The sequence below is a fragment of the Leptidea sinapis genome, chromosome 22 (assembly GCF_905404315.1).
Source record: "Leptidea sinapis chromosome 22, ilLepSina1.1, whole genome shotgun sequence".
Taxonomy (NCBI): Eukaryota; Metazoa; Arthropoda; class Insecta; order Lepidoptera; family Pieridae; genus Leptidea; species Leptidea sinapis.
Window position 1 is genome coordinate 7,652,884 of NC_066286.1, and position 24,750 is coordinate 7,677,633.

The 24,750-nt window shown below is 34.7% G+C and overlaps 1 protein-coding gene across 1 annotated transcript in view; it reads left to right on the forward strand.

The window, feature by feature from the left end:
• The window catches only part of LOC126970813 (protein Fe65 homolog), a 105,160-nt gene extending 80,866 nt beyond the window's left edge, over positions 1–24,294 (forward strand). The window contains exons 3-12 of the mRNA XM_050816936.1: positions 6,431–6,469; positions 6,952–7,172; positions 7,259–7,496; positions 9,129–9,321; positions 10,866–10,993; positions 12,922–13,115; positions 13,625–13,827; positions 14,158–14,334; positions 15,747–15,946; positions 17,473–24,294. Coding sequence (XP_050672893.1) covers positions 6,431–6,469; positions 6,952–7,172; positions 7,259–7,496; positions 9,129–9,321; positions 10,866–10,993; positions 12,922–13,115; positions 13,625–13,827; positions 14,158–14,334; positions 15,747–15,932 — 1,579 coding nt within the window. The 3' untranslated portion in view covers positions 15,933–15,946; positions 17,473–24,294. The remainder of the gene's footprint in view (positions 1–6,430; positions 6,470–6,951; positions 7,173–7,258; positions 7,497–9,128; positions 9,322–10,865; positions 10,994–12,921; positions 13,116–13,624; positions 13,828–14,157; positions 14,335–15,746; positions 15,947–17,472) is intronic.
• The last annotated feature ends 456 nt before the right edge of the window (positions 24,295–24,750 follow it).

The window sequence follows — 24,750 nt, forward strand, 5'->3', positions numbered from 1 at the left end:
CTGGTAGAGATGGATATTGGATACGTTTTATACCGAGATTTTAATAGCCGAAACACATGATCGGATTTGGTACGGCTGAACTATCGGACGCGGTCCAGTAGCAGACCGTATTCGATGGCATGTCGCATGGTCTATCGCACACAATTATTATTATTAGCATTCGGACAATACCGAGTACGACGCCGTACTAATTAGTTCGCCCACCGGACTGTCTGATGCTCCGGCCGTACCAAATCCGGCCATGTGTTCAGGCTTTAAGAGTTAAGCGCTGCACGAGTATACCGAGCATGAAGTGGCCTGAAAAAGCTAGTTTCTATCATATTGTAAACAAATAAAAAATGCTCGAAATTACGAGGAAATATGGTTGAAGTGACAACCCTCCGCACAAAATCGACCCTATATTATGAATATTATTTAATTATACATCGCTGTATACAAATAAAATAGAAATGCAACTTAAAATAAGCGAGGAAATTCGTTCCATACTATGAGTAACATCTGGCAAGCAGATCTGTTTAAAATTCTATCATCTCTCTGTATACTTTGTAGCTTTTACGCTGGTCCCAACGGACTACAATAAGAGAGTGTAAATGTTCTCTGTTTATTTACATACTCTGTAACGTTAAGCTGAAATCTTTGCACAAAGTAATCACTAACTGAATAGATTTACTGCTGCTTTAACTGCTGGATATATTTTTTTTTATAAAAATAAGGGACGAGATGAGCAGGACGTTCAGTTGATGGTAATTCATACGCCCTGCCCATTACAATGCTGTGACACTCGGGATTATTGAAAAAACCCGAAAATTCTCCGCCTTCTGTCACCTTGAGACATAAGATGTCAAGTCTCATTTGCCCAGTAATTTTAGTAGCTACGGAACCCTTCAGACCGAAACACATTACTGCTTTACGGCAGAAATAGGCGAATAGAAAATATCATTGTTATGTAAACTTGAATATACAAGTCAAGAATAATAAGATTTAAGTTTTATTAGAACTGAATATTTTTTTAAGATTAGTTTCATATGTAAAAAGGGAGCACGAAAACATATTGTCAATGTTATTCAACGTGAGATTATGTAGTGTACATATTCTGAGAAGTCCCGCACGTTTACAAATATTGGTCCTATTTTAGAGACATGGAATAAGTTTCGTGATCTAGTGGCTAAACTATACGGAAATTAATCTCAGATAACAATTGGGATGACGTCAGCTCGCCATTACAAATTTTATTAATCCTTTTTTTTATGAAAATAGAGATGAACAGGAGGTTCAGATGATGGTAATTGATTCGCCCTGCCCATTACAATGCAGTGCCGCTCAGGATTCTTGAAAAAAACAAAAATTTTGAGCGGCACTACAATTGTGGTCGTCACCTTGAGACGTAAGATGTTAAGTCTCATTGGCCCAGTAAATTCACTAGCTACGGCGCCTATCAGGCCGAAACATAGTAATGTTTACACATTACTGCTTTAAGAAATAGGCGCTGTAGTGGTACATAAATCTAGCCGGCATCACAGCTTTATTTTTTATTTTGGAAATTTTCAGTGCATATATATTCAGATGTACGTCCAATTGCAAGCCCCTACTTTTAGGATGTAGTTATTTTACAACCTGTATGTATATTACAAACATAAGACTTCCTAACAAAAGCCCACTGCAGAATGTCTAATAATACCTCAGCAACGTAGAAGACCCTTGACACGTAAGTCACACGAAGCTCTAAGGATGTCTTGACATGAAAAGGCTTCTTCATTTGTTCGCTTTATGTTCATGTCAATTATCGATGTGCATTTCAAAAGTCTTGAAAAACTTGAGGCTTCAAATGAGGATATAACTGAAAAGATGTTATGAACCTTAATGAATATAGCACTAGTGTTAAAATTAATGTAGTTTCATTTGGTTCCGTTATTTATTTATTTATAACCAAACTTCTATTGAATACCCACTCATAAAAGTTTTACTTACTCTATATAGATACTAGAGTCCTACGGTAAGCAATGTTTGCATATTCCAAAGCTTTACTACGACTAGTTAGATCCTCAGTGCCTACCTAGAAAACCAATGCACGCCCCTGATTGGTGTACAATTTTTATCTAAATTGAACATGGCTCCAACTGTAAAAGTTAGGAGTATTTTTTTCTTGACTTTTTTCGCACTCAAAATAGAAATGTAAATAAAAACTGATTTTTTTCTCATATTCTGTAGATATATATATTTTTTTAAATATAAGCGTTATATAAACTGTCAAGGAATAGTTTTAATTATGCGCTGTATTGACGATTTCATGGGATAGCAGCTTTTATTCTAACATTAAGTACTTAAAGGGAAAATACAGTTTAGGATTATAGTATGAGATGATGATATGTCATGTAGAGAGCTAGAGGTAACGTTGATAGTTGGGCACTCAACCTATCTATATCGGTATATGTAATTGACAGATAATATTTATATTGGCCACCAAGACCTAAGATTTCCTTAAAGTGTTGCCATATTATTTTATTCGAACTGTCAAACACTATAAAAACTTTTCATCTACGAAAATATGTTTATCAATGAAACTGTGGTTTATGTTGTTTTCCGTAATGAGTTTTTTTATGTTTTTGTTGTTCAAATTCAAATATTTTTATTGAAAATAGGATATAAAATCACTTAGTGAAAGTCAAGAAACTCAGTGGGATTTATTTTTTTTCATAAATATATCGTAACAATGTAATAAAAAAAAATATTATTTAAGAACCTGAGGGCTGTGGCTTCATTCCCAATCTGTGGTATAATAAAGAAAGTAATTTATGTTATAGTAACCTTTACCACACAAGCGTTTTTTAACAATTCTTTTGAATTTCGTAATATATTTGATTTGAACACACGTTTGAAAAGCGCTTAGGTAAAGCCTGATTGAATAAAGTTTATTTGACTTTGACTTTGACTAAGATTGCTCATAATATTTAGATAACAAAAAAAATGTATTTACGTATGTCATCCTAGTAATGAAAGAAAATCCTTAAAATTAACAAAAAGTTTATTAAGTTTACCGATACATAGGTACAAAAGTACACCGTGTTTTCAAACAATGCAGTTAACACAATTAACAGCACAGCTAGAATAGAAGTGGGTATAAAATGGCCGAAATCGGTCCCATTAACTCCGGGATTGGTCGTAAACTAGATTCGTGGCTAATTTAGAAGGGATACTGAGGGTACGTTTGACGGCGAACTCGCCGGCGAGTCTGTTAACTACCTAAGTTTGTTAAGTTATGTTAAGTACTTGGTTATTTCGTTTTTAAGTTAACTTTGTACGAGGTAGTTTAACCTTTATATATATAAAAATTTAGTGTCACGTTGTTTCGTGTTGATTTGATTTGTCCGCGATGAATTCCTATAGTGCCTACATAAAATTTAGGTGTTCCGCTATCGATCAATGTGTTCCTAACTTAATCTCTCTGGAAAAACGTCGCGGTCGTAAGGTAAAGGATCAAACAATTCTGCAAAAAATACTCCATAAAATTACTTCATAATATTATAGACTCTCCACTTCTTCTTAATTGGCGGCGATGTGGGACGGGTAGTTCCCATCCCTAAAATATGATCGAGGGAGGCGATGGCTGGCTCATGCGTCATGCTCGTGAACGGGCGCTGCTTGTGGTGATCCTGTTGCCGGAGACTCGGTTTCAGATTCTTAAAAGTTATTGTGTGTATATATATGTATGGATATATACATATTTATTTATTAATAATCGCGTATAAAATGCTCACAGAATACCTTTATTTATTTATGGTGTATGTGGATGATGCAGCTACTTGACTCAATAACTTTTGTATTAATTTACATTTACTTTTTTGACTTACTCGTGTAAGACATTGACAATTTGACGTTTGAGTGTGTTTGTTGCATTATTTTACATATTATATTATAATTGAAATGATTTGTAAATCGATGTAAATGTAAATCTTGATATAAAAGAGTGGCAATGAGTTTCTTGCTACTTTTTCTCATTAGCTCAACCCTTTACGAAGTAGCGGTGGATTCAATAAGAAAAATTTTTTTTTTTTGACATTCATAAGTGTACTAGATGAATAAACTGATTTTGATTTGATTTGATTTGATTTCCGATGTCCAAGACAATCTTCGCGAATCATATCATTATTTAACTTACCTATATACTACACGCACTAACTATGAACAAAATGCCTTCATTAATCGTTCTTGTTTAGTATACAACAAAGAATACTGTTCAATTGATTACTTTTCAGGTTCCTTACTGAAGTTGATTGAACAAATAAAGAAAATATCTTAGTTTTAATTCATTCTCTTTAGTATTAAATAATTTTGTATCTCTTTATTAACTTAAAAATGTATGCTATTATTATCATTAATAAAACCATCAATAATTTTCTTTAAATTTTTTATTATTTAAATTCAATATATCAAATTTATTATTTTCAATACAAATTTAAATTGTAATTTAATTTGCTCGCATTTTTCTATGTATGTACTATTTAATTGTGGAAACTTTTATTGGTCAGTGATTTATATTTTAAGTTTTATTTTTTAAGTGTATTAAGTTGTACTGTTTGTTTTCCGAATAAAATAAAATAAAAAATAAATAAATGTGCAGTTTAGTCCAACTTAGAGAGATAAGATAGAGTTACTTCGAATTATTCATTGTCGTTTACATTTTATTAGTTATATTTCTTTATTAATAATTCCACAGAATAACAATTCCCTAATTCTATGTGATAAATTTTTGAAGCACTGTTTAACAATTGTACTGTGTAACATTATTACAAGGACAATGAAAAACGAAATAATAATTTCAATGATTGAACTTCTACAAATTTCGTAATCAACAAAAAAGGTTTTTTTATATAAGTATGTTATTTTGTATATAAGTATGCATTTATTTAGTGAAGCGAACCGATGATCAGCACTCTGTTATAAATTGTATTAGTGAGTCTTGTTTGTCGATATCTATCTATCTGCTCTGTATCTGCTCGTATCGACATGAATTTACCCTAGATGGTTTATGGCTACGCATTTTTTTATTGTATTATTTATTTCCTTTTAAAATTTGCCATTTTCATTATATATATTTATATAATGAAAATGGTCATTGTTTGAGACTCTTTCACGCCTAAACCACTGATCGTATCGACATGAAACTACCACCATTCGATGCGAAATTTATCCTAGAAGTATGGCTTCTTATTTTTCGAATTCCAACGTTCCTTTCTTTTAAAATTCGCCCAGCGAAGCGGGCGGAAACGGCTAGTTAAACAACATAATTTATAAATTCACATACAGTGAGTACTGAGTGAATTTATCATTCTTATTTAATAAGTAGCATGTAGACTTACGAAACTTAGCAGAATTAACGCTGAAGATTCTAACATTTTAAATAATTATGGATGTCCACAAACAAACGCCTAATTGAATTAACTTTATGCGATTACAAGAGCGTTTTTAAAAATATGAGATGGGACACTTATATTAAAATACTTGTTCTATCTGTTAATTTTAACATTTTTTTGTCTTGTAATATCTTACGAAATAGCGGAGTAGATATTACATATGTATATCATTATATATTATCCATAACATGTTCTTCTCTACTTCTGTTTACAACCAAGGTAACTAATTTGCTGTGTTTATCCATAATTGGATGTTCACTATAGTTTTTAAGTTGTGTATATGTATTCTAAATAAGTTTCTGTGTACTATCTGTCGGTAAACCTTAATAAATAAATAAATTTACATTCGAGGTAAATCGGACAATAAAGAATAAAAGAAAAGACAATAAAGTAACAGAAAATGTTTTGTATTATACACCAAGACCAGTTGTATCTGTACACAATGAAACCAATCCCAGTTTTACAAAGCCTTTATCACCGGAGTGTACTCTGCCACTTGGCCTAATTAATTCCTGTGAATATTTAACCTACATTTAGATACAAGATGCTGTTTGTACGTTTAATGTTACATTTGTAGGCAGGGTTAAAGTAGGTATTTGAAGTGCGTGGCCTCGAGTAAGTAGCTCGTATTCCCTACTAGCGTTCATTCGAGCAGGTTTAGGGCGAGACACGTGTGAAGACATTGCAAGTTTTTAACAAAATGAAAATTAATCGTATATTATTTCCTCTTTATGAATTAATTAGTTAATATGTCAGTGAATAACATTTTGTTCACATTTTAAATGTTATAATTATTTGCTTCTAATTGTATTACTTCTTATAACATGCCACTAAAATTAATGTTAAAATAATTGTTTGACGCGTTTCACGTAATAGACGAAACAAACAGACATTTGGAGAGTTAAAAATTGCATTATGAAAATATATTATACATATTATAAACACAGATCAATTTATTTAATATTATGTATTTAATAATTTCATGAATAAATATTTATTATGTTCTTGTATTGTTTCAGAGTGGAAGACGAAGCGTCCTCGCCAATAGGCAAAGTGAAGTAAGTTTTTTTTGATTTTTTTTTATTCTTAATTAATATATATATAGCGACTAGGCCGAGATTTGCTGCCTGTTGGGGTTTACGATGTCGATAATCGATGAAAGCATTGCGTTCATTCACCTTTTTTTCTGACAGAACTTAAAAAAAATGCTTGTAGGATACACTCTTGTATATCCTCATCCCGTATTTATTACAAAATCATGTCGCGGAAAGAATCTTTTTTAATTTTTTTAAATTCTTAAATCTGAATCAATACCACTTCTGATGTGTGACATCAGAATTGGGATTAGTTACAGAGTGTCATAAAACAGGACTTTTTAAGACTAGATCTGATGTTCTTAACTTTTAATAGGGAACACAAAATAATATGAATTGGACATAAAATATAAAATATCTAAATAAATATTTATGTGGATCACTTCAAACGTTAATCAATGTGTACACGGTCTATTCTGAGATTAATTAAATAATATTTTTCAAAGTGAGAAGAGCGGCCTAATCACGCCGCCCCAAAACAGTGGGGAGGAATCGCCCCCTCCCGAGAAAGAAAGGGCAGATAGAGAAGACTCAGAAAAAAGCCACAATGGCTCCCTGGGCCCCGTGCCTCACTCCACAGAGGGACCCAACGATGACCTCTACGCTATACCTGTCAAGTTGAGGCCCAAAAAAGAGGTTCTACCTCCAGGCTGGGAGAAACATGAAGGTACGTTGGTGTAGTTATTTTGAGGTTTTTCAGTTAACATAGGAAAGTATTATCTCTTTGAATAACTTTACTTTATATTCTTCCAGACAATGACGGTCCATATTATTGGCATATAAAAAGCGGAACAATCCAGAGGGAAATCCCTAAAATGCCTCCGAACGATGCCAGGGATTCCCGTATTTCCATGGTAATGGATTGTACAAACCGCTCAGATATGAAGTTCGACGGGCCCATGACCACTTCCGTCACCAGAAGTACCACAAGCGGCGCCCTCGCGGATCACGTGGATGATGAAAGGAAGCGGAAGGAAGAAGTCGCGTATAAGTAAGTAGCTGGTGAAGCATTTCTTGCAATGAGATTTTAGGTTTAAAACTATACTAAAAAATAAAAAGTATCCTTGAGTTTCTTGCACCCATGCACATTCTTTTGACAAATTTTGACACTTGAAATTTACTTGTGTTTGTGAAGTGTTAAACAGTATCTCTATACATACGAAGGCATATTATGTTAAACAAAACCCAGCGCTCAAATGCGTGTTATTTACTAGATACGCTTAGCATAGACTATATAAGTTGACTACAGATGCCCACAACTTATATAACAAAAACTTACATTTTAGCTCAATTAGACATAAGTAGTGCTTCACTATTATTGACCTCTAGTATATATCGCTGGATGGGTAGCTGTCAAAGTGCTTTTGTGCCTGTTTGATATTCGCCATTTTGGCGCTCTTGGCCAATAGCGAGAGTCTGCGGTACTAAAACTAGTGATGACAACTTTAGCTAAACAAACATCGATAAGAAAACTATTTATAAAAAAATATTGTGTACTTTATTACGTTGATTCCTGAAGTATAATTAACACTAAAAACGACCGAAATTAATTTAAAATGCAATAATACTTCAGATTACTATACACTTCGCTCGCAGCCATTTGTATTATACGTCAAAATTAGTTCTCTGGAGGCTCGCGAGTGGCGCTTCAAATAGGCACAAAAAATTTGCTGTCAAACATATGGACCAGCCAGTCCAGTGGTAATTTATACAGGTCAGTGTTCACTATTACATAATATGGCGTCTTAAGCTTTAGACTTTAACCATCAGCAATATAAAGAAAATACTTGCCATTACATTTGAGAAAATTCTGGAATATACTATTATTCTAATCTTCAGTATTAATAACAGTATTCAGTACATTATTGTTGAGGGTGAAGTTTGAAATGGGCACGAGGCAAAGCCTAAGTGAGAATCGCACTTTCTTCCCAATGAATATGCATGGTACTTTATTCCACAATTACGAGGTACATAAAAATTAACAAACAAAAGGCAAATATAAATTTCACAAATTATGACAAGGAGATTTGAGTCTTTTTGACAAAAGTAATCATTTCAAGAATTATTTCGTAGGACGCTTTCACAAAATTTTCATATAAATATAATAAGGGTCACTTGCCAGAATCGTTGCCTGGCAAAAGCAAAAGCTGATCAAAAGTGGATTTCTCCACATTTCAAACATTTTACCTGCGCGCTATTTGCACGAAATTAATGACGCAGTATTAGCCCAGTTTCAGCATCAATAAGAAGGCATTTTCCAAGAAGCTCAGACTAACTTTTTTATTACAATAAGGGAGACGAGCAGGATGTTCAGCTGATTGATACGCCCTGGCCATAACAATGCAGTGCCGCTCAGATTTATTGAAAAACCCAAAAATTCTGAGCGGCACTACAATTGCGCTCGTCACCTTGAGGCATATGATGTTAAGTCTCAATTGCCTAGTAATTTCACTAGCTACGGCGTCCTTCAGACATGTAACACAATAATTCTTACACATTACTGCTTCACGGCAGAAAAAGGCGCCGTTGTGGTACCCATAATCTAGCCGGCATCCTGTGCAAAGGAGCCTCGTACTGTTAACTGTATTATATGTAATTGTCCGACTGTTTTTGTATATTGCAGACGCCGCAGTTACCCAGCACGCCCTGACGCCGAAGGTCGTTCCGTCCGGTTCTTCGTCCGGTCATTGGGCTGGGTGGAGATTTCAGAGTCTGACCTGACTCCGGAGCGCTCGAGCCGGGCCGTCAACAAGTGTATCGTGGACTTAAGTCTGGGACGCAACGATTTGCTAGACCAAGTTGGACGTTGGGGAGATGTAAGTTCAAACTTATAGGCACATATTTTATTCCAATTATATATCACGTCAGGATCACCAATATCTTCACTATGGTTTCCTCAAGTAAATTAAGTAAATATATACATAAAATCGTGTAGTCCCTTGACTTGAATGGTCTATTGCATTCACTTTACACCTGTGTAAAAGTCTGGTAACTCTATAGTGATTCCTCCGGCGCTGTAAATGCGGAAAGTGATCATTTTACATCAGGTGATCCATGTTCGTTTTTCTCCTCTTCTATCAAAATATAGGTCCCATAGGTCCATCGTATGCCCATCTGTGCTAAAGCACCTCCCCCAGTAGAGGCTCCTTGCATGAATTTAAAGATGTCCTAAAGAGTTCATATGATGCATCATGTTGGATTCTTTTATCTCGAAGGGCACTGATTGCGCATTTTTATATATTTGGGGCTGAAGTACTTAAATCCGTGGATCCGATCATTATATGTTATCAAGCGCATGGTCTTAGATTCCCATACACCTAGATATGTTGAAATGGTTGTGACTACGGACTGCGTTCTCTTGCTCTGCCGGATTTTAAACCCAAGGACTATTACTTTTAATAGGCGTTGGATCCTCAGGAGTTCAGATGAAGTATATCCTCTTCTTTAAGTATAGAGACTGTAATGCACCTCATTCTTACCCAAGCAATCCAGTAGAACGCGTTTAGTCTTCAGTAACCTGCAGAGTCTGCACAAGCTGAATTGATTAAGACCAATTATGTCTAGGTATCCGTTAATTGCAATCGCTTAGAATGTTAAAAAGTGCTTCATCCTTTCCGCAATGTGCTGTTTGTTTTAACTGGATACTGGTCCTGGTTAGTATTATAACCTGTCTCTGCCTTCTGTTGAATTGATGATAAGTAACCTCTCCCTCCTATGGTTTTTTTCTAACATCGTGGTCTTCTCACCGCATTCAAAGGGCGCCCGGAGGGATGCTATTCGGGTTTTATCGCCCTCTGCAGCAGGTATTACTCTCCGCCCGTGGAGATGGGCAGGTCGTTAGACTGGGAGCGTTTACTCCCTGCTGACCTCTTCTTCTTTTTAAGCCCTTTAAGGTCATCTTTTGGAGTTAACTGCAAGGTCTCTCAAGGGAGCGCTTGTTCTCCCAGAGCGGTCTCATCCGGTAAGTCGCAGGTTTGCGCGGGCCCTGGTTATCCCTTTAAGTTTGTCTCTGTGCCGCATCGCCTGCCCTTAAGAAGTGAAAAGTCATATTTTAAACATGCATGGTATGAGAATATATATCCTCTATTACGTGCGAATGAGTACGAGAGTCATAGAGCAGTTTAGTCAAGTAAACAGTAAAAGTAATTTCTCTAAATGTTTTTTTTTTTGTTCTTTACAGGGATTTTACAAGAAGACTTTAATCATTATTTAGTTTTAATTGTCTTGACCTTTACTTTATTGTAATTCTTAAAACTCAACTTTTCGTTGATCAGTGGTTGTGATAAGAATTATAATAAACGATTTAATGTTTCTTTTGTTGTAAATTTATTTAACTTTGACTCGACTTTTTTGTGAAAAGGGTAAGGATCTGTTCATGGACTTGGATGATGGAGCACTGAAGCTGATCGATCCTGAAAGCCTGAATACCCTTCACACCCAGCCCATACACACAATACGGGTTTGGGGAGTCGGCAGGGATAACGGACGGTAAGTCACTCATACTTGGAGTAACAGTATTAGAAAAATCTATTTGTGATAAAAGTTATGATAAAAGATATAAACGTTTGATTAAAAAAAACAAAGCATATTTGCTAGTTTAATTTTATATAAAACCTATATAATTGTCTTTCTGTTCGCCTGTCCGCAAGTCATTAGAATTAGATATGTGTATAATTTTAGTTTATTTAACATTTATAACATAGATTTTAATACAATAATAAACACTTAAACCTTTAAATCTTATGTTAATACTAATTTTTACCTAATCACTTTAAAAATAAAAATATTGTTTACTAAAATACAGTGAAATTGATTACAATTTCCTTTTTTTCTGCATTTCGTGGAACAGTGAGAGGTAAGATTTTACTTTATAATAAAAATATAAATTATTAGATTTGTTTGGTGTGTTCGGATTTGTTAGGTTTTGTTAGACATGATAAATGATAATTAATTAAGTCTAGAAGTATATATTTCAACCATTGTTGTTTTTTCGTGTCCCTCGGGTAAAACTGTAGGATTTTCGGAGTGTATGTTGGAAGAATTTCGAACTGTAGGATGATAATTGTATCGGACTTTTTTCTCGATGGGTCGACATACCTAGAGATCATATTACAATCTTATGTTTAACTATTAATTTATTCATAAATTGCGTTACATGCTATTAAATGAATCATGAAAGTCCAAAATTATAACGTGCACATCGAAAGGCATAGCTATGAATAGACATTCAAAGTATTATTAGTATCTTTATGTTTCACTAAAAATCTTATGATCTACCTTAGTTCTGGATTAATAAAATAAAAATACCTTCACTTAAAGCAGAGGATGTGCCCTGCCTGAACCCTTTGAGGATCCTACGCCTTTTAAAAGTAATAGGTCTCGAGGATATAATTTTAATCTCGGCACAGTAACACGTTTCCTAGTTAGTATCCTCGATTCTGTTCCTTAACTTTTGAGTTGAGGGTAGGCGCGTTAGCGCAAGCAGAGGGCACAATATATCCTAGGATTTGAGTGCATTTTAATTAGAGATGAAACGGATAGCAGTTTGGCCGGATACCGGACACCGGATATTCGGCCAACCATGTGGCCGAATAGCCGAATATCCGGACTGCGGAACTTAGCCGTTTGGAGATCTTATTGGAATATTTGAAAATGTCTTGTGAAGAGTCCTCAAGTAGCAGTTCATCTTCAACACCGGCTAAAAAGAGTAGAGGAGAGGAGACAGAGTCAGCTGTATCTCGCAAAGCTTTGGATTGCTTTGGTGAGGTAGCAAATGAAAACAATACTGACCAGGTTCAACGTGAAGAAAGAAACGCGATAACCTGTGAGCTGGATTTTTATCTCAAGTCAATACGCATTGATCGCAATCGTGACCCTTATTCTTGGTGGGCAGCTAATGCCAAACAATACCCAAATTTAACAAAGTTTGCCAAAATGTATCTTTCAGCACCTTGAAGCAGTGTGTACAGCGAAATACTTTTTTCTGAAGCTGGCCTTATTTATGAAAAGAAGCGAAACCGCTTGCTACCTCTCAATGCAGAGAAAATAGTATTTATCCACCATAATTTGCCTTTAGTTCAGTATGAGTACTAATTAATTTTTTTTTCTATTACATTCATTTACTATGGTGTGATTAAAAATTTACAACTAAAACTAATTATATTTCTTAAGTGATACTAAAACTAACTAAATAAAGCAAATAATTATAAAAATATTAAATAATTTTTATACAGATTTTTTTCAATTCGGCCTGATGCCTATCCGGCCGAATAGTAGGTAGCTATCCGGTATTCGGCCGGATACCGGATAGTTACCGGATATCCGTTTCATCTCTAATTTTAATCCCCAAATTATAATAATAATAGTTCTGGGCTTACAATATGTATTATCTTAATAAAATAAAGTGTTATGTCCAGGGATTTCGCTTACGTGGCACGTGACAGAGTGACCCGCAAGCACATGTGCCATGTGTTTCGCTGCGAGGCCCCCGCGCGTTCCATCGCCAACGCTTTGCGGGACATCTGTAAGAGAATCATGATAGAGAGGTCCTTGCAACCGCCTCCACGACCCACCGACCTGCCGTCGGCCAGGAGACCCAGACCACTCTCAGGTGAGACCAACATACTCAGAATCATATAGACATATTAAAGAGGCTCCCAAGTACAGGATGCCGACTAGATTATGGGTACCACAACGGCGCCTTTTTCTGCCGTGAAGCAGCAATGTGTGAGCATTATTGTGTTTCGGCCTGACATGATGATACTTAACATTTTATGTCTCAAGGTGACGACCGCGAACAAAAAAAATATTATATATTCCGGGTAAGGGTACGTTCTCTTATCTTTTAGTCTTTTAAGATCCACTTTTATTCCCTTTTAATTAAATGTTTCTTCATTCTTTATTAGTTAGATAAATTTTCCAATAAATATGTTCCGATAAATTGTTATGCATAATTCTCGAAGTAGTTCTATCGTTGGGAGAAGTGTGTTGTTCTAAAACAACACTTAATATTGATGCAATGAAAAATCAGTCTTCACCGAATGGTTAGTAGATTTTGAAGAAGAATTTCAGTATGCGATTTAGAAATCCAAGGTTGAACTAAAATATTTGTGTTTGTAGGAGCTTCATTCCCAACTCCCATGGAGGAGCCCCGCAAGACGGTACGAGCTCGATACCTGGGTAGTGCGGAGGTTCCCCGTGCCACTGGTATGGACGTCCTCAATGATGCTCTGGAGCGACTGGCGGCAGCACGAGCGCCCTCCGCTTGGAGACCTGTCGCAGTAGCTGTGGCACCATCCATGATCACCATCACTGAGGAAGGAGTAAGTTGTAACAGTAGAACTAACTGTCTCTATGATACTATGACACTATTGATACCTTTAGTGTTTCTTTGATCAACTTACGTTAGATATTGAATTCGATGAAGTTGAGTTCGATGCCGGAAATGATTCAGGAAGTCCATATATCGATACATCTCGTAATAGGTACTAACTTCGTGCAGGGCAGTAGTGTCGCCACTCTTATATCTGCCTTAAAGCTGCGCTGTTTTTGTGCTGTTTTGTTCCTGTTTGAAGGGTATTATTATAGGTGCTGCTAGGCCAACAATTGCTGAAGGTATTAAACCACTCATTTCTTATATGATTTGTTAACAGGAAACAACTCCGATTGTGGAGTGTCGGGTTCGGTACCTGTCCTTCCTGGGGATCGGACGTGACGTCAGGCGGTGCGCCTTCATCGTCCACACGCCCCAGGACGTTTTCATCGCACACGCCTTCCACGCTGAACCTAGCTCCGGAGCGCTCTGCAAGACTATCGAAGCTGCTTGTAAGGTAAGCCGGTTGAATACCCCTGGCAAATTTCATGTCGTTCTGACAACTATGAATGTACAGGAGAATCCTCGAAACTAGTCACTGCAAGAAATCTACGGACATCCAAGGACGGAAATTTTGGAAGGAGGTGGGCTGGTTGGAGTGAACAGCCAACCCTGCATGCAAATTGGACTCAATCAAGGAGTCGTTGGCACGTTCCTCAGTCAAAGTTGTGATTCGTTTTTGGAGTGTCTCCAAGTAATCACTGACGTCACTACAACTTCGCATAACCGCGTCTTATGCGACTTGTTCCATTCTCATCGCTCGGGTCGTTATACTTGTTTATTATTATTGTCTGATTTAAAATGATTTGCGTAGGAATAAATAAAGGAACTATAAATTACTTGATGCGTGACAATAGTTCTATGTCGGAGACACACGACCTTCTACAACCTACAATGCGACGCATAAAGAAGTCATGGCTACAAAATATCTAGGAGTGGACCAGTATTGGCAGGCTGAAAGTGGAGTGGGACGAGAGTTTCGCCTGGCGCAAGACCGGACGAAGCTTCAAGACACGCACACCCTTCACAACGGAACGCAATAGAACAAGTGCACTTGCTGCTGCAAGTGTGGTGGCTGAACTGCATCAAAAGCTAGTTCTGTAGAACAGTACTGTTGTACAGGCTAATCATCGTAAGCCCGAAACTTTAAACGTTTTTCGATTCAGCAGCTCAGTAATTGAGCTGGCTACAAAGTCAATGATATAATTAAATTAATATTAGAGGATTAAATTTAAAGCCGGATATCACGTCTAATTCAAAATTTATCATTAGTGATTTGCATAGAAGCTTCTTGCCTTGACAGCTTTTTTGTGAATTTAGCTGCCGGCTTTAATATTTCCAAACCGATACATTTAAACTTAGGGACCTTCAACAACAAACAAAGCACACACTTTTCTCAAGGCCAGCAATTCATCTCTAATACCTCGGTATTCCATAGTCGCTTTTAACTTACCAGTTAGGTGAGCCACTTTTTCCCCTTTTAGGATATAAATTAAACGCTCTATCATCATCATATCAGCCAAAGGAAGTCCACTGTTGAGCACAGGTTTCCCTCATAGATCGCTACAACGACGATTTGTGCCTTCCACATTCAGTGGACTCCTGCGACTTTAACGTCGTTCTACGCTGTAGAAGACCTGAAAACAATAGCTACGCTTAACAGCTCGTGGGTGCCAGTCCAGAATTTTCCAGCTCCATAACCACGTAAAATTTGCAATTCCTCGAGGAATTTCTCAAGATTTTACAAGAAGCAGCTATTGAAACATGATAATATCAGCCGTTATTGTACCTTTGACGCAATATTATTTATTAATGATCATCTGGGGAAAGGTCAGTCTTGAATCGTAACCTGTTACCACCAAATTCCAGCTTCGCTACCAGAAATGTCTGGATGCGCACGGCGGCTACTCGGCTATGGGAAGCGTGTGCAGCGTGACGAGTGCGAGCGGGACAACAACAGGCTCTCCGTCTCACTCGCACGGCGGCGAGCGTGCGTCGCTTGGACAAGCGCTCAAGTCCTTCGTCGGCTCTCTCACGGGGAGGCGTGCTTCTTGAATACTATAATATAGGTATGTAAGTACTCGTTTTGAAGTTAATTTGTTATTTTTGTTGTTTAAAATGAGACTTCGTGGCGTTACTTATATTACATACTGGACAAATTAAATGCCGTCAAGTGGTTAGTAGTGGACACAGAACACAATGTACTTAAGTACGTAGAGAGAGAGAGAGAGATTAAGACTTAAATAAACTATAGTAACAGTTTCTGAAAATGGATTGTTTAGGGCGTTTGTTATGCAAAAGGATGAATCATAAGTAAGTAGGTACATTAACTATTCATATATTATAGCAAAGTCGGCTGGAATTGTTAGGAATATTAGGTACTGTTTTTTTTTCTCTAGAAAATTACTAATACCTTATAATAGGAACGAGTTCGAACCTTACTTAATGAAAAAATGGTTAGGTAGTAAAGTTGTGGCTATTTTGAAAGATAAATTAGCTACACACGATAAATGAGTAATTTTTTTTGGGGTTATTGGTCTTGCATCCATGGTCTATCGTAAAAATGTAGAGAACATTCACTCGAACGCAAACTGACCTCGTTTAAAGGTGTATAAAATTGAGGGTAATAAATGAGGTAAATTTTGCTTTGCTGTAGTTTTACCCTAACCAAATCCTCGAGGCCAATTAGATCTTAGAGGACCATCAGTGGGTTGATCATCATCATGAATTGGGGTGTCATCTTTATTAAGTGTTTAGGCTGGGGACAGTGCCAATGGCCTTGAGGAGTCGAGCGCAGCTAGGGTACCTCTCTCGCACAAGATCGCCATGGTTGTAATTCAGAATTAGAAGCATTTTTAATTTATTACAAATACTAGCCGATACCCAGCGACGTCGTTCGCGTACGTATTTTTACACCTTGAGTTACATTACTGAACTTTTAGTAGGGATCCCTAATTTTTTGAAAATGTAATATAGCCTTTAACACCCGGGGATAATGTAGCTTCCCAACAGTGAAAGAATTATTCAAATCGGTAGTAGTCAATTCAGTAGATGCGGAGCCTATTCTATGCAAACAAACAAACAATCAAATCATTCCTCTTTATAATATTAGTATAGATAATACAATTTTCTTTACAAAATATGTCATGTTAAATATATGGTGTACAATATTAATAAATTTTTGTACAATTTTTATCTAGATTGAATGATTAGCATGGCTCCAACGTAAAAGTTAGAGGTATTTTGATGATATTTTTTCGTACTGTCTTCACATATTTTGTAGATATATAATATTTTTTTTGTAAAAATATAGGCTTTATATAAACCCTCAAGAAATGGTTTTAATTATGCGCTATTTTGGCGATTTCTTGGGATGCGGCCGTAAGTACCCCGCTTTTATGGCCATCCTTAGAGTCTTTCGCGCCTCTCAGTACAATCACTAAGACTATCTCGGCCAGGTACCCATTGTTATTGTAATAGTTAGAAAAAAGATAAAGCAATAGTTTTACCACTAAAATTGTTTATAAATCATCCACAGATCAATAATGCATATAAAATTTAACAGTTAAAATAATATATATTCTTTTAATTTCAGAAATTCACAAAACATATTGGACCGCCAGCGCATAGTGCATGCAGTTTATCATTGCGTCAAATCGCTTAGGTTAGAATATATTATAAACATAATATTTTATTTGTAAACTAAAGGGATTATATCATTAAGATTTCGAGAAATTCTACTCTCGTTATCTTAATGGACTTATTAGAACAAAATACAGAATAACAAATATTATGTAAGACATACAATAGACGATAATAAATAGTTCTTAGTTTAGGTCATCAATACCAATGTTACTTTTTTATTTGAGTTCAGTTTAAATTATTAACTATGCTTTTTTGACTGATTTTGTTAAGTATAAATATTTCTCCAATATGGTGGTATTGAAGAAATGTCGGTCACTGAACTATTACTAGCTGTCTCTATTCCAGGTGAACAATTTTCTATCCGTCTCGTTCACTCAATCAAACTAAAGGGATCGCCTGTTGTAACTATTTACATTGGCGTTGTAAGTTCATTGACCGAATTTATTTCTACTGCGCGATCGCACCTATACCCATCCCATATTTATTATATTATTGTGTACCTACTGCCAACATATACGGCAAATTTGCATTATAAATGAAAGCCATATTGAAATTGTGGATTTTACCAATTTACATCTGTTTAATTATATCGCATTAGTTTTATAGTTGAACACGAAAAGTACTTACCTGCCTACATTTCTGATAATGAAATACAAAAAAAAAGGTAAATTAAAATGCCTTATCATCAAACAGCTACCTTAAGCTTTTTTTTTATTTTAGTATAAAATCTGATTAATAGTAAAACACCAGTTACTTTAATTAAGTCCTTTCGAAATGTGAAACCTTTTTCATTAATATTAACATTTACAGATATTTCATTCAAATCATTAATTTCTTATTTAATAATATACTCAGATCACCAAAACGGTGTAAACTTAAAACAGTTCTTAAGTTTTAAGCGACTTAAATATTTGTTTTGTTTTTTTTTCTATACCTAAGTAGGTACTTATTCCATATTTTACGCAATATCTAAATATCATTCAATATTATATCAGAGCTTTGAAACAGTTGCTATTTGGTAAAATCCCAGGTAAAGTTAACTGCACAAATCATTTGTTGCTGTCAATTTCGTCTTATTTATTATTTTACTTTTGTAAATCCTTACATATATTTTACTTAAGTATCTAGGTACTTACATTAATATTTTCGCAAACAAATAAAACGTTATTTCATTGTTCAATATCAAATATTTACAAATTATAGTAGTAATTGTTACCATTTTAGATTTATAAAGACTAAGCCACTTCATCATAGTTATTTATGCAACTGTTGTGTGATAGGGGGTATTAAAACACGAATGTGGGTTTATCACACGAGGCAAAACCGAGTGTGATAATAGTATCACAAGAGTGTTTTAATACCTAACTATCAACAGTTGTATACAAGACTTTATCTACACCCATAATATAAAAGATTCTGAAACAGTTAGCTTACTGCATTTACATTAAAAAAGTCCTAGTAACCATTACATCATCCAAACGAGTGTTGTAATGTTGTACTGAATTTCATTACAACACTCGTTTGGATGATGTAATGGTTATTAGGTTACATTGGGTGTTTTAATGTTGGCAATAAGCTAACTGTTTTAGAATCTTTAATAGAGGATTTAAAGCATGGGTGTAGATAAAAATATTAAAAATGTATCTATCTCACACCTATCGACGTAAGAGTGAGATAGAAAGATTATTAAGCCGTTAATGAGTGTTTAAATGGCACTGTTTACTTGTACGGTTTCGTTTATTGTTACCTTATGAATTCCTAGTCGATATCATTTGTATAGTTACGCCTACTTAAGCATAGATTAAGACACGGTTTGACAAGTATTTAAGTCGGAGTGCTTTGGAAAGTTGAATGTTTAGTCATTAGTGAATAGTCATTCTGTCATTTTACTTTATTGGTGGTATTTAAGAATTATTGGTCTGTAAATAGTATTACATAGTTTAGCGAATGGAATGTATAATGGTGAATGACTTAATTTTAGTCAGTTTTCGAGCACGGTATGAGTGAATTACTGAGTGCGGTCGCTTTGCTGTTATGTAATAATTTAACATTTGTAAAATTTGTTTATATCAGTATTACTGGCTTCCGAATTGCCAGCGGTTCCCAATATTCAGTCTATCTCTTACTTGAGATAAAAATCGGAACTATCGTTGACTTTTCTGTCCCAATAAACTTATCGACGGTAACTCACTTTATCCGTGCACGCTGTCTGTCAATGGGACGACGTACAGCTTACCAGCGATATAAAGTTTGTATGGAAATAGCAATTCACGCGTCCCAATATAAGGCGATAAGAATGACTTATCGGGTATATTGGGAAAGCTTCAGATTATTGTCAGCTAATTACTGACAGTAGAAGGTAGTAATTTATCTCTATCTGTACATAGTATATTGGGAACGGCCGTTTTATAAATTCGTCTTTTGTTTAAATTTATAATGTGTCGAAAATTGGTATATAAGAAGGAGTATTTGGTACGTATGTCAGCTTAAAAATATTGACGTCAGAATTGATGAAGGATTATTAAATAACGGCTTAGTAATGTTATATCGGTTTTCGGAATCAAATCTAGAGTTGGTCGTAGGCTATTATGATAATAATAAATAGATAAATAAAGAGTTTATTTTTGCTTAAGCTTGTACATTATAAAGTATATTGGATTGCATACGTAAAGTAAATATTTTTTGTATGTTGTCTCAATTGGTATTGATATATGCATATATTTACTATGCTAGCATATTGAATAGCTTTCAAAAGGAATTTATATTTATTTTTACCCATTTTTGCTGAAAAGCCATTATGCCTCATTCCCAAGGGTTTCGAAACCATTGAGCTTTGGATTAAAATGCCTATATTTTTAATTAAAACCCTAGTGTATTCCGCAAATATTTTATGTAATAATTTAAGGGAGGTCGTACACTGTGCCTGCTGAATTTAATAATTTTTACTTCTTAACCATTCTCAATGTACAGACTCCTTCATTTGATTAAAAGGAAAGATTCAAACTTTACAAATTCACAGTGGAATCATGCTTTCCTGACTACCTGTGTAGCACACAGTGTACGATTTTTCTAAAGTTATGAATGTAACTTAGGGTAGACCCCTTATTTTAGTCAAGTTGGCTTATGTAAACCAATTAAAATGTACCTTGCATTATTCACTGTATATAAATTCCACTAAGCGGGACCCTAAATATAAATCCAGATACAACAAGATGTATAAAGAGTATTGCTTTTATTACTCGCTCTTTTCATATTTACACATAGCCTTCTTACCATTATAGCGCGAAAATGAATGACGATTGCGCACAACTTTATCTATCAACGGATATCATCAAAAATGTTCGCTTAAAATAAGTTCAATTTAAGTTTTATGTGTTTTCCAGAACGAATGTTTAGCTTTATTACTTATTGTGAACGATCTAGTCCAAAATTTCTGTGACACTTATTGTATATTTTGATGAGATAGAAGATTTGCTTTACCATATTTTCATGCTGTGACAAAAGTTGGCAAGAGAAATATTTAATACAACTTAACGGGCGGGTACCGAAAGCAATCTCTTAGGAATTGCTGCTACAATTAATATAAGTGTCTATATAAATAAAGTGAGAAAGCTTGACCTTTTTTTAATTGCTTTAATTGTATTCTGATGTGTGATTTCCGATAGGCCGTAGGTTTCAGAGTGTTTAAGTAGAAAGATCATTTCCGCACTATTTATTGCAGTTCCCAAAAATTTATGTATAATTAAGGACTAAAGTTAATATCACTGTCGTCCTCAAAGTTGTATTGCAGGCAGTTGATTTAAGCAGTGTACCACATTTGTTGCACTAAACAAATTTAGTGAAACAAATTTTTGCATTGCTTCGAAGAAAGACGCCGCAATTTTAGCACTACACAGTAAGTAACCCAGCAACAGATTTGTCTTGCTGGCGTGAAAAGGCTTTTATTTAAGCCTACCTAAATAGGTACCACAAGTTCGTGTATTTCATAAAATACGAAATCGCATATAAACGACAGAAAATGAGTATGTAAGTAGTATATTACATTATTGACACTTAAATTATTGGGAAATGCTCTTAGTTCGAAGACACTAGATACTTTAAGCATTGTGTGAATCTGGTAAATAATTGTGCGTTTCAGCCATTGCATTGTCCACAGCTTCTATTGCTTTATGGCAAATGGCAACTGCAATTGTTGACTTTGTATTATATCGCAGCATTGCAATCGGTAACCAATAATGCTCAAAGTATTGAGTGTGCTACGCCCTTTAGAATAAGATATACACTTATCACAAGCTTCAAAGTATAATCAAGTATTAAAATTGAATGTTGCTCGTTATACTTCATATAAAATGAGCTGTTATTAATACGTAAAATAGTTAAATCACGTTGTAATATTAAGATTATTTTAAATGTGTCATGGCTCTTTCAGTGCCGTTTCTGACGTTTCCAAACTTTTTACACAAGTAATAATACTCTATTATTGTAAACATTTATTACTTTTGTGTAAATAGTGTTTGATATAATACAAGATGTTTTACAGTGCACATGTTCGTTATTAGTATTGTTATCTAATAGTATGCATACATATACAACATTCGTAAAACATTTTTAATGAATACTTATGTCCTGAGAAATTTATATGTAAGTGCAGTGATCGTATATAAAATATAATATATTTCCTGGGTGGTGTTAATAATGCGTTTGTTGTAACTGTGCACTGTTAAAATATTATGTAAGATCATATACATATTCGTGATGGTATTCGTAACGGCCGTGATCATAAACGCTAAATTACTTAAGATGTAGACGGTCTGAGTTCAATCTAAATAAATATTCACTATAGGCCTTTATTTTTATTTTATGATATCAATTTTAATTACTAATCATATTTAAAACGTATCCCACTATTTCAATCTTGATGTGTGTAAGCGTTACAAGTGTGGCATCGGGCATTGTAAAATGTACAATGTACTGTACTAGTGTGCGACGCTGTTTATTTTTGAATCGTACTTAGTTGCAGATAATACTTTATCCAGTATGTATATTTCAGTAATCTTACCTTAGAATGATAGAGTAGTCGCTGTGTATCTAATACAAGCTTACAAAATGAATAGACAATTATTTTAGATATCTCAAATAATATTTGAAACAGAGCAACTAAATTTCGGACGGTCACACGTGCTTACCACACAGACAAAATATTATATCAGTTGCTTGAGGTCAGCAGGTAGTCGTTAGTTTGCAAACGGTACTTTTGATTGGTGATTTTTAAGCTGTTTGCCAGGACCCAACATATGATTTTAAAAAAAATCAGATTGGTACGTTGCAATGATCGAACCGCCGAACGCCGCAACGGGTTAAAGTCAACTTTTTTCCACAATAAAAATTAAAATACACGTTTGAAGTCAAAGAAGATCACTCGTCATAATCAATTTCATCGTAAATACTGTTTTATGTAGTTGGAAACACTCGATGTCATCCATTTCAATACAATATTAGCGAGACGACATCAATAAATTTTTAGAAGAAATTCAATTTTATTGAAAACGTTTTTGATTAGTTATCTTTCATAGTATAGTATATTAGAAATAGCATAAAAAATAATCATACAAGAATCAATTTTGAGAAAATAAATGCTTTTTATTGACAATATCGATATCTGTTAGTTCCACAATAATATTTCATTAATTTCTTCTACAAAGTCACATTGCATTTGTGCTTCTACTAAAGAAATGGCATTATTATTGTAAATGTGTGTATACATACCTACTTGTTGAATTTTATCAGAACAGTCCACATCCCGTTAATTTCTTTATGATCATGGCCACATATCACGACTGTTATCAAAACTTATATAATATATAGTACGTACCTATACACAACTAGTTGCATTATTCAGGTATACCTAATTATATCCACTTGTACGGCCAGGGAAGCTATCCGTAGTATTATAGTGAAATGCCGCATTATAGAATCTATATGAAGATGTTATCCAATTATGTATTGGTAAACGTAGCATGCACAGATCTCAAAACATATTTTTTTTGAGAACGTTCTAAATAAGTAATACCTATCTCATAAAATTGCTTCTTATGTATTCAACAAATTTGTTTTTTTTTTGCACGAAGTTATAACTATTTACTTGGCTGTATTATGTTAAGCCATTGCCTTCTCCGCCTTGAAAGATGTAAAGCGGACAACTAATACCATAGAAATCGTGTGTGTTTTGAATTAAGCTGTTTTAGTGAGGCAATCAATCATCAATTTATTGGCGCTGTTGTGGCGGAAGTGCAACTGAAAAAGGGATAGGTGCAAAAAGGTCGGAATTATGCTTCATTTATTGCGAGTTACGGGCGAAGACGTTGATTGAATTTATTAGCTTATTATGTTCAACAGGTTATTTCGTTGAAGAAAAACAGTTAATTCGTTAACGAATACAAAACTGTTAATAAAAACATTGTTTAGATTAAAACCTTATGAGTAAATTGTTAATACGCTATTAATTATTAATACTTTTAACAAAAATGCTTCGGATAGCTTTCTATGGTGGTGCGCGGGTAAAGCTTGACTGCCTTTGGTGATGTTTACGAGATATTTTCTATAAAATATAATATGTATATGTAGTTATAGATAGCTTTAACTCCACTTTCAGAGCTCACTGTTTTAAACGATGGATATAACAGCCGTCATCGCTTTGACAGCTTAAAAGCCTTAACTTGTGGCTTTTAATGAATAATTTTGTGAAATTAATAAAAAAATATACATAAATTCAGATGTTGTTTTGTTATTCTTTGTTATGTTTTGGGAGTTCATTGATTATTGAGAAGTTTAATTATTGTACTTGTTTCCAATTGGTGCCTCCTGCCAAAATCATCAATTATTAAAAAGTCATTTTAATATGAACACAAATAAGGTATTTTCATATAGAAGAAAGCATCATTTTGCTGAAGGGCGCAAAACGGCGCCGAGTCTTATATTTGATATTTCACGGGATAAGTAAGTAGATAGTGTTTCATGAGATATACATACTTTTCTATGATAATTATTTCACGGAATAAGATAACTATTATATTAGAAGTATTTCATGGGAAAAGACATACTTCTCTATGATTTCACGGAATGAGACTTGGGGCAAAATATAAGGCCAGGAGAGCGCGCATTTAATTGAAAATGTTGAAGTAGTGGCACTCTATCATCCAATACACCTAGTAGTGCGAGAGAAAGAGAT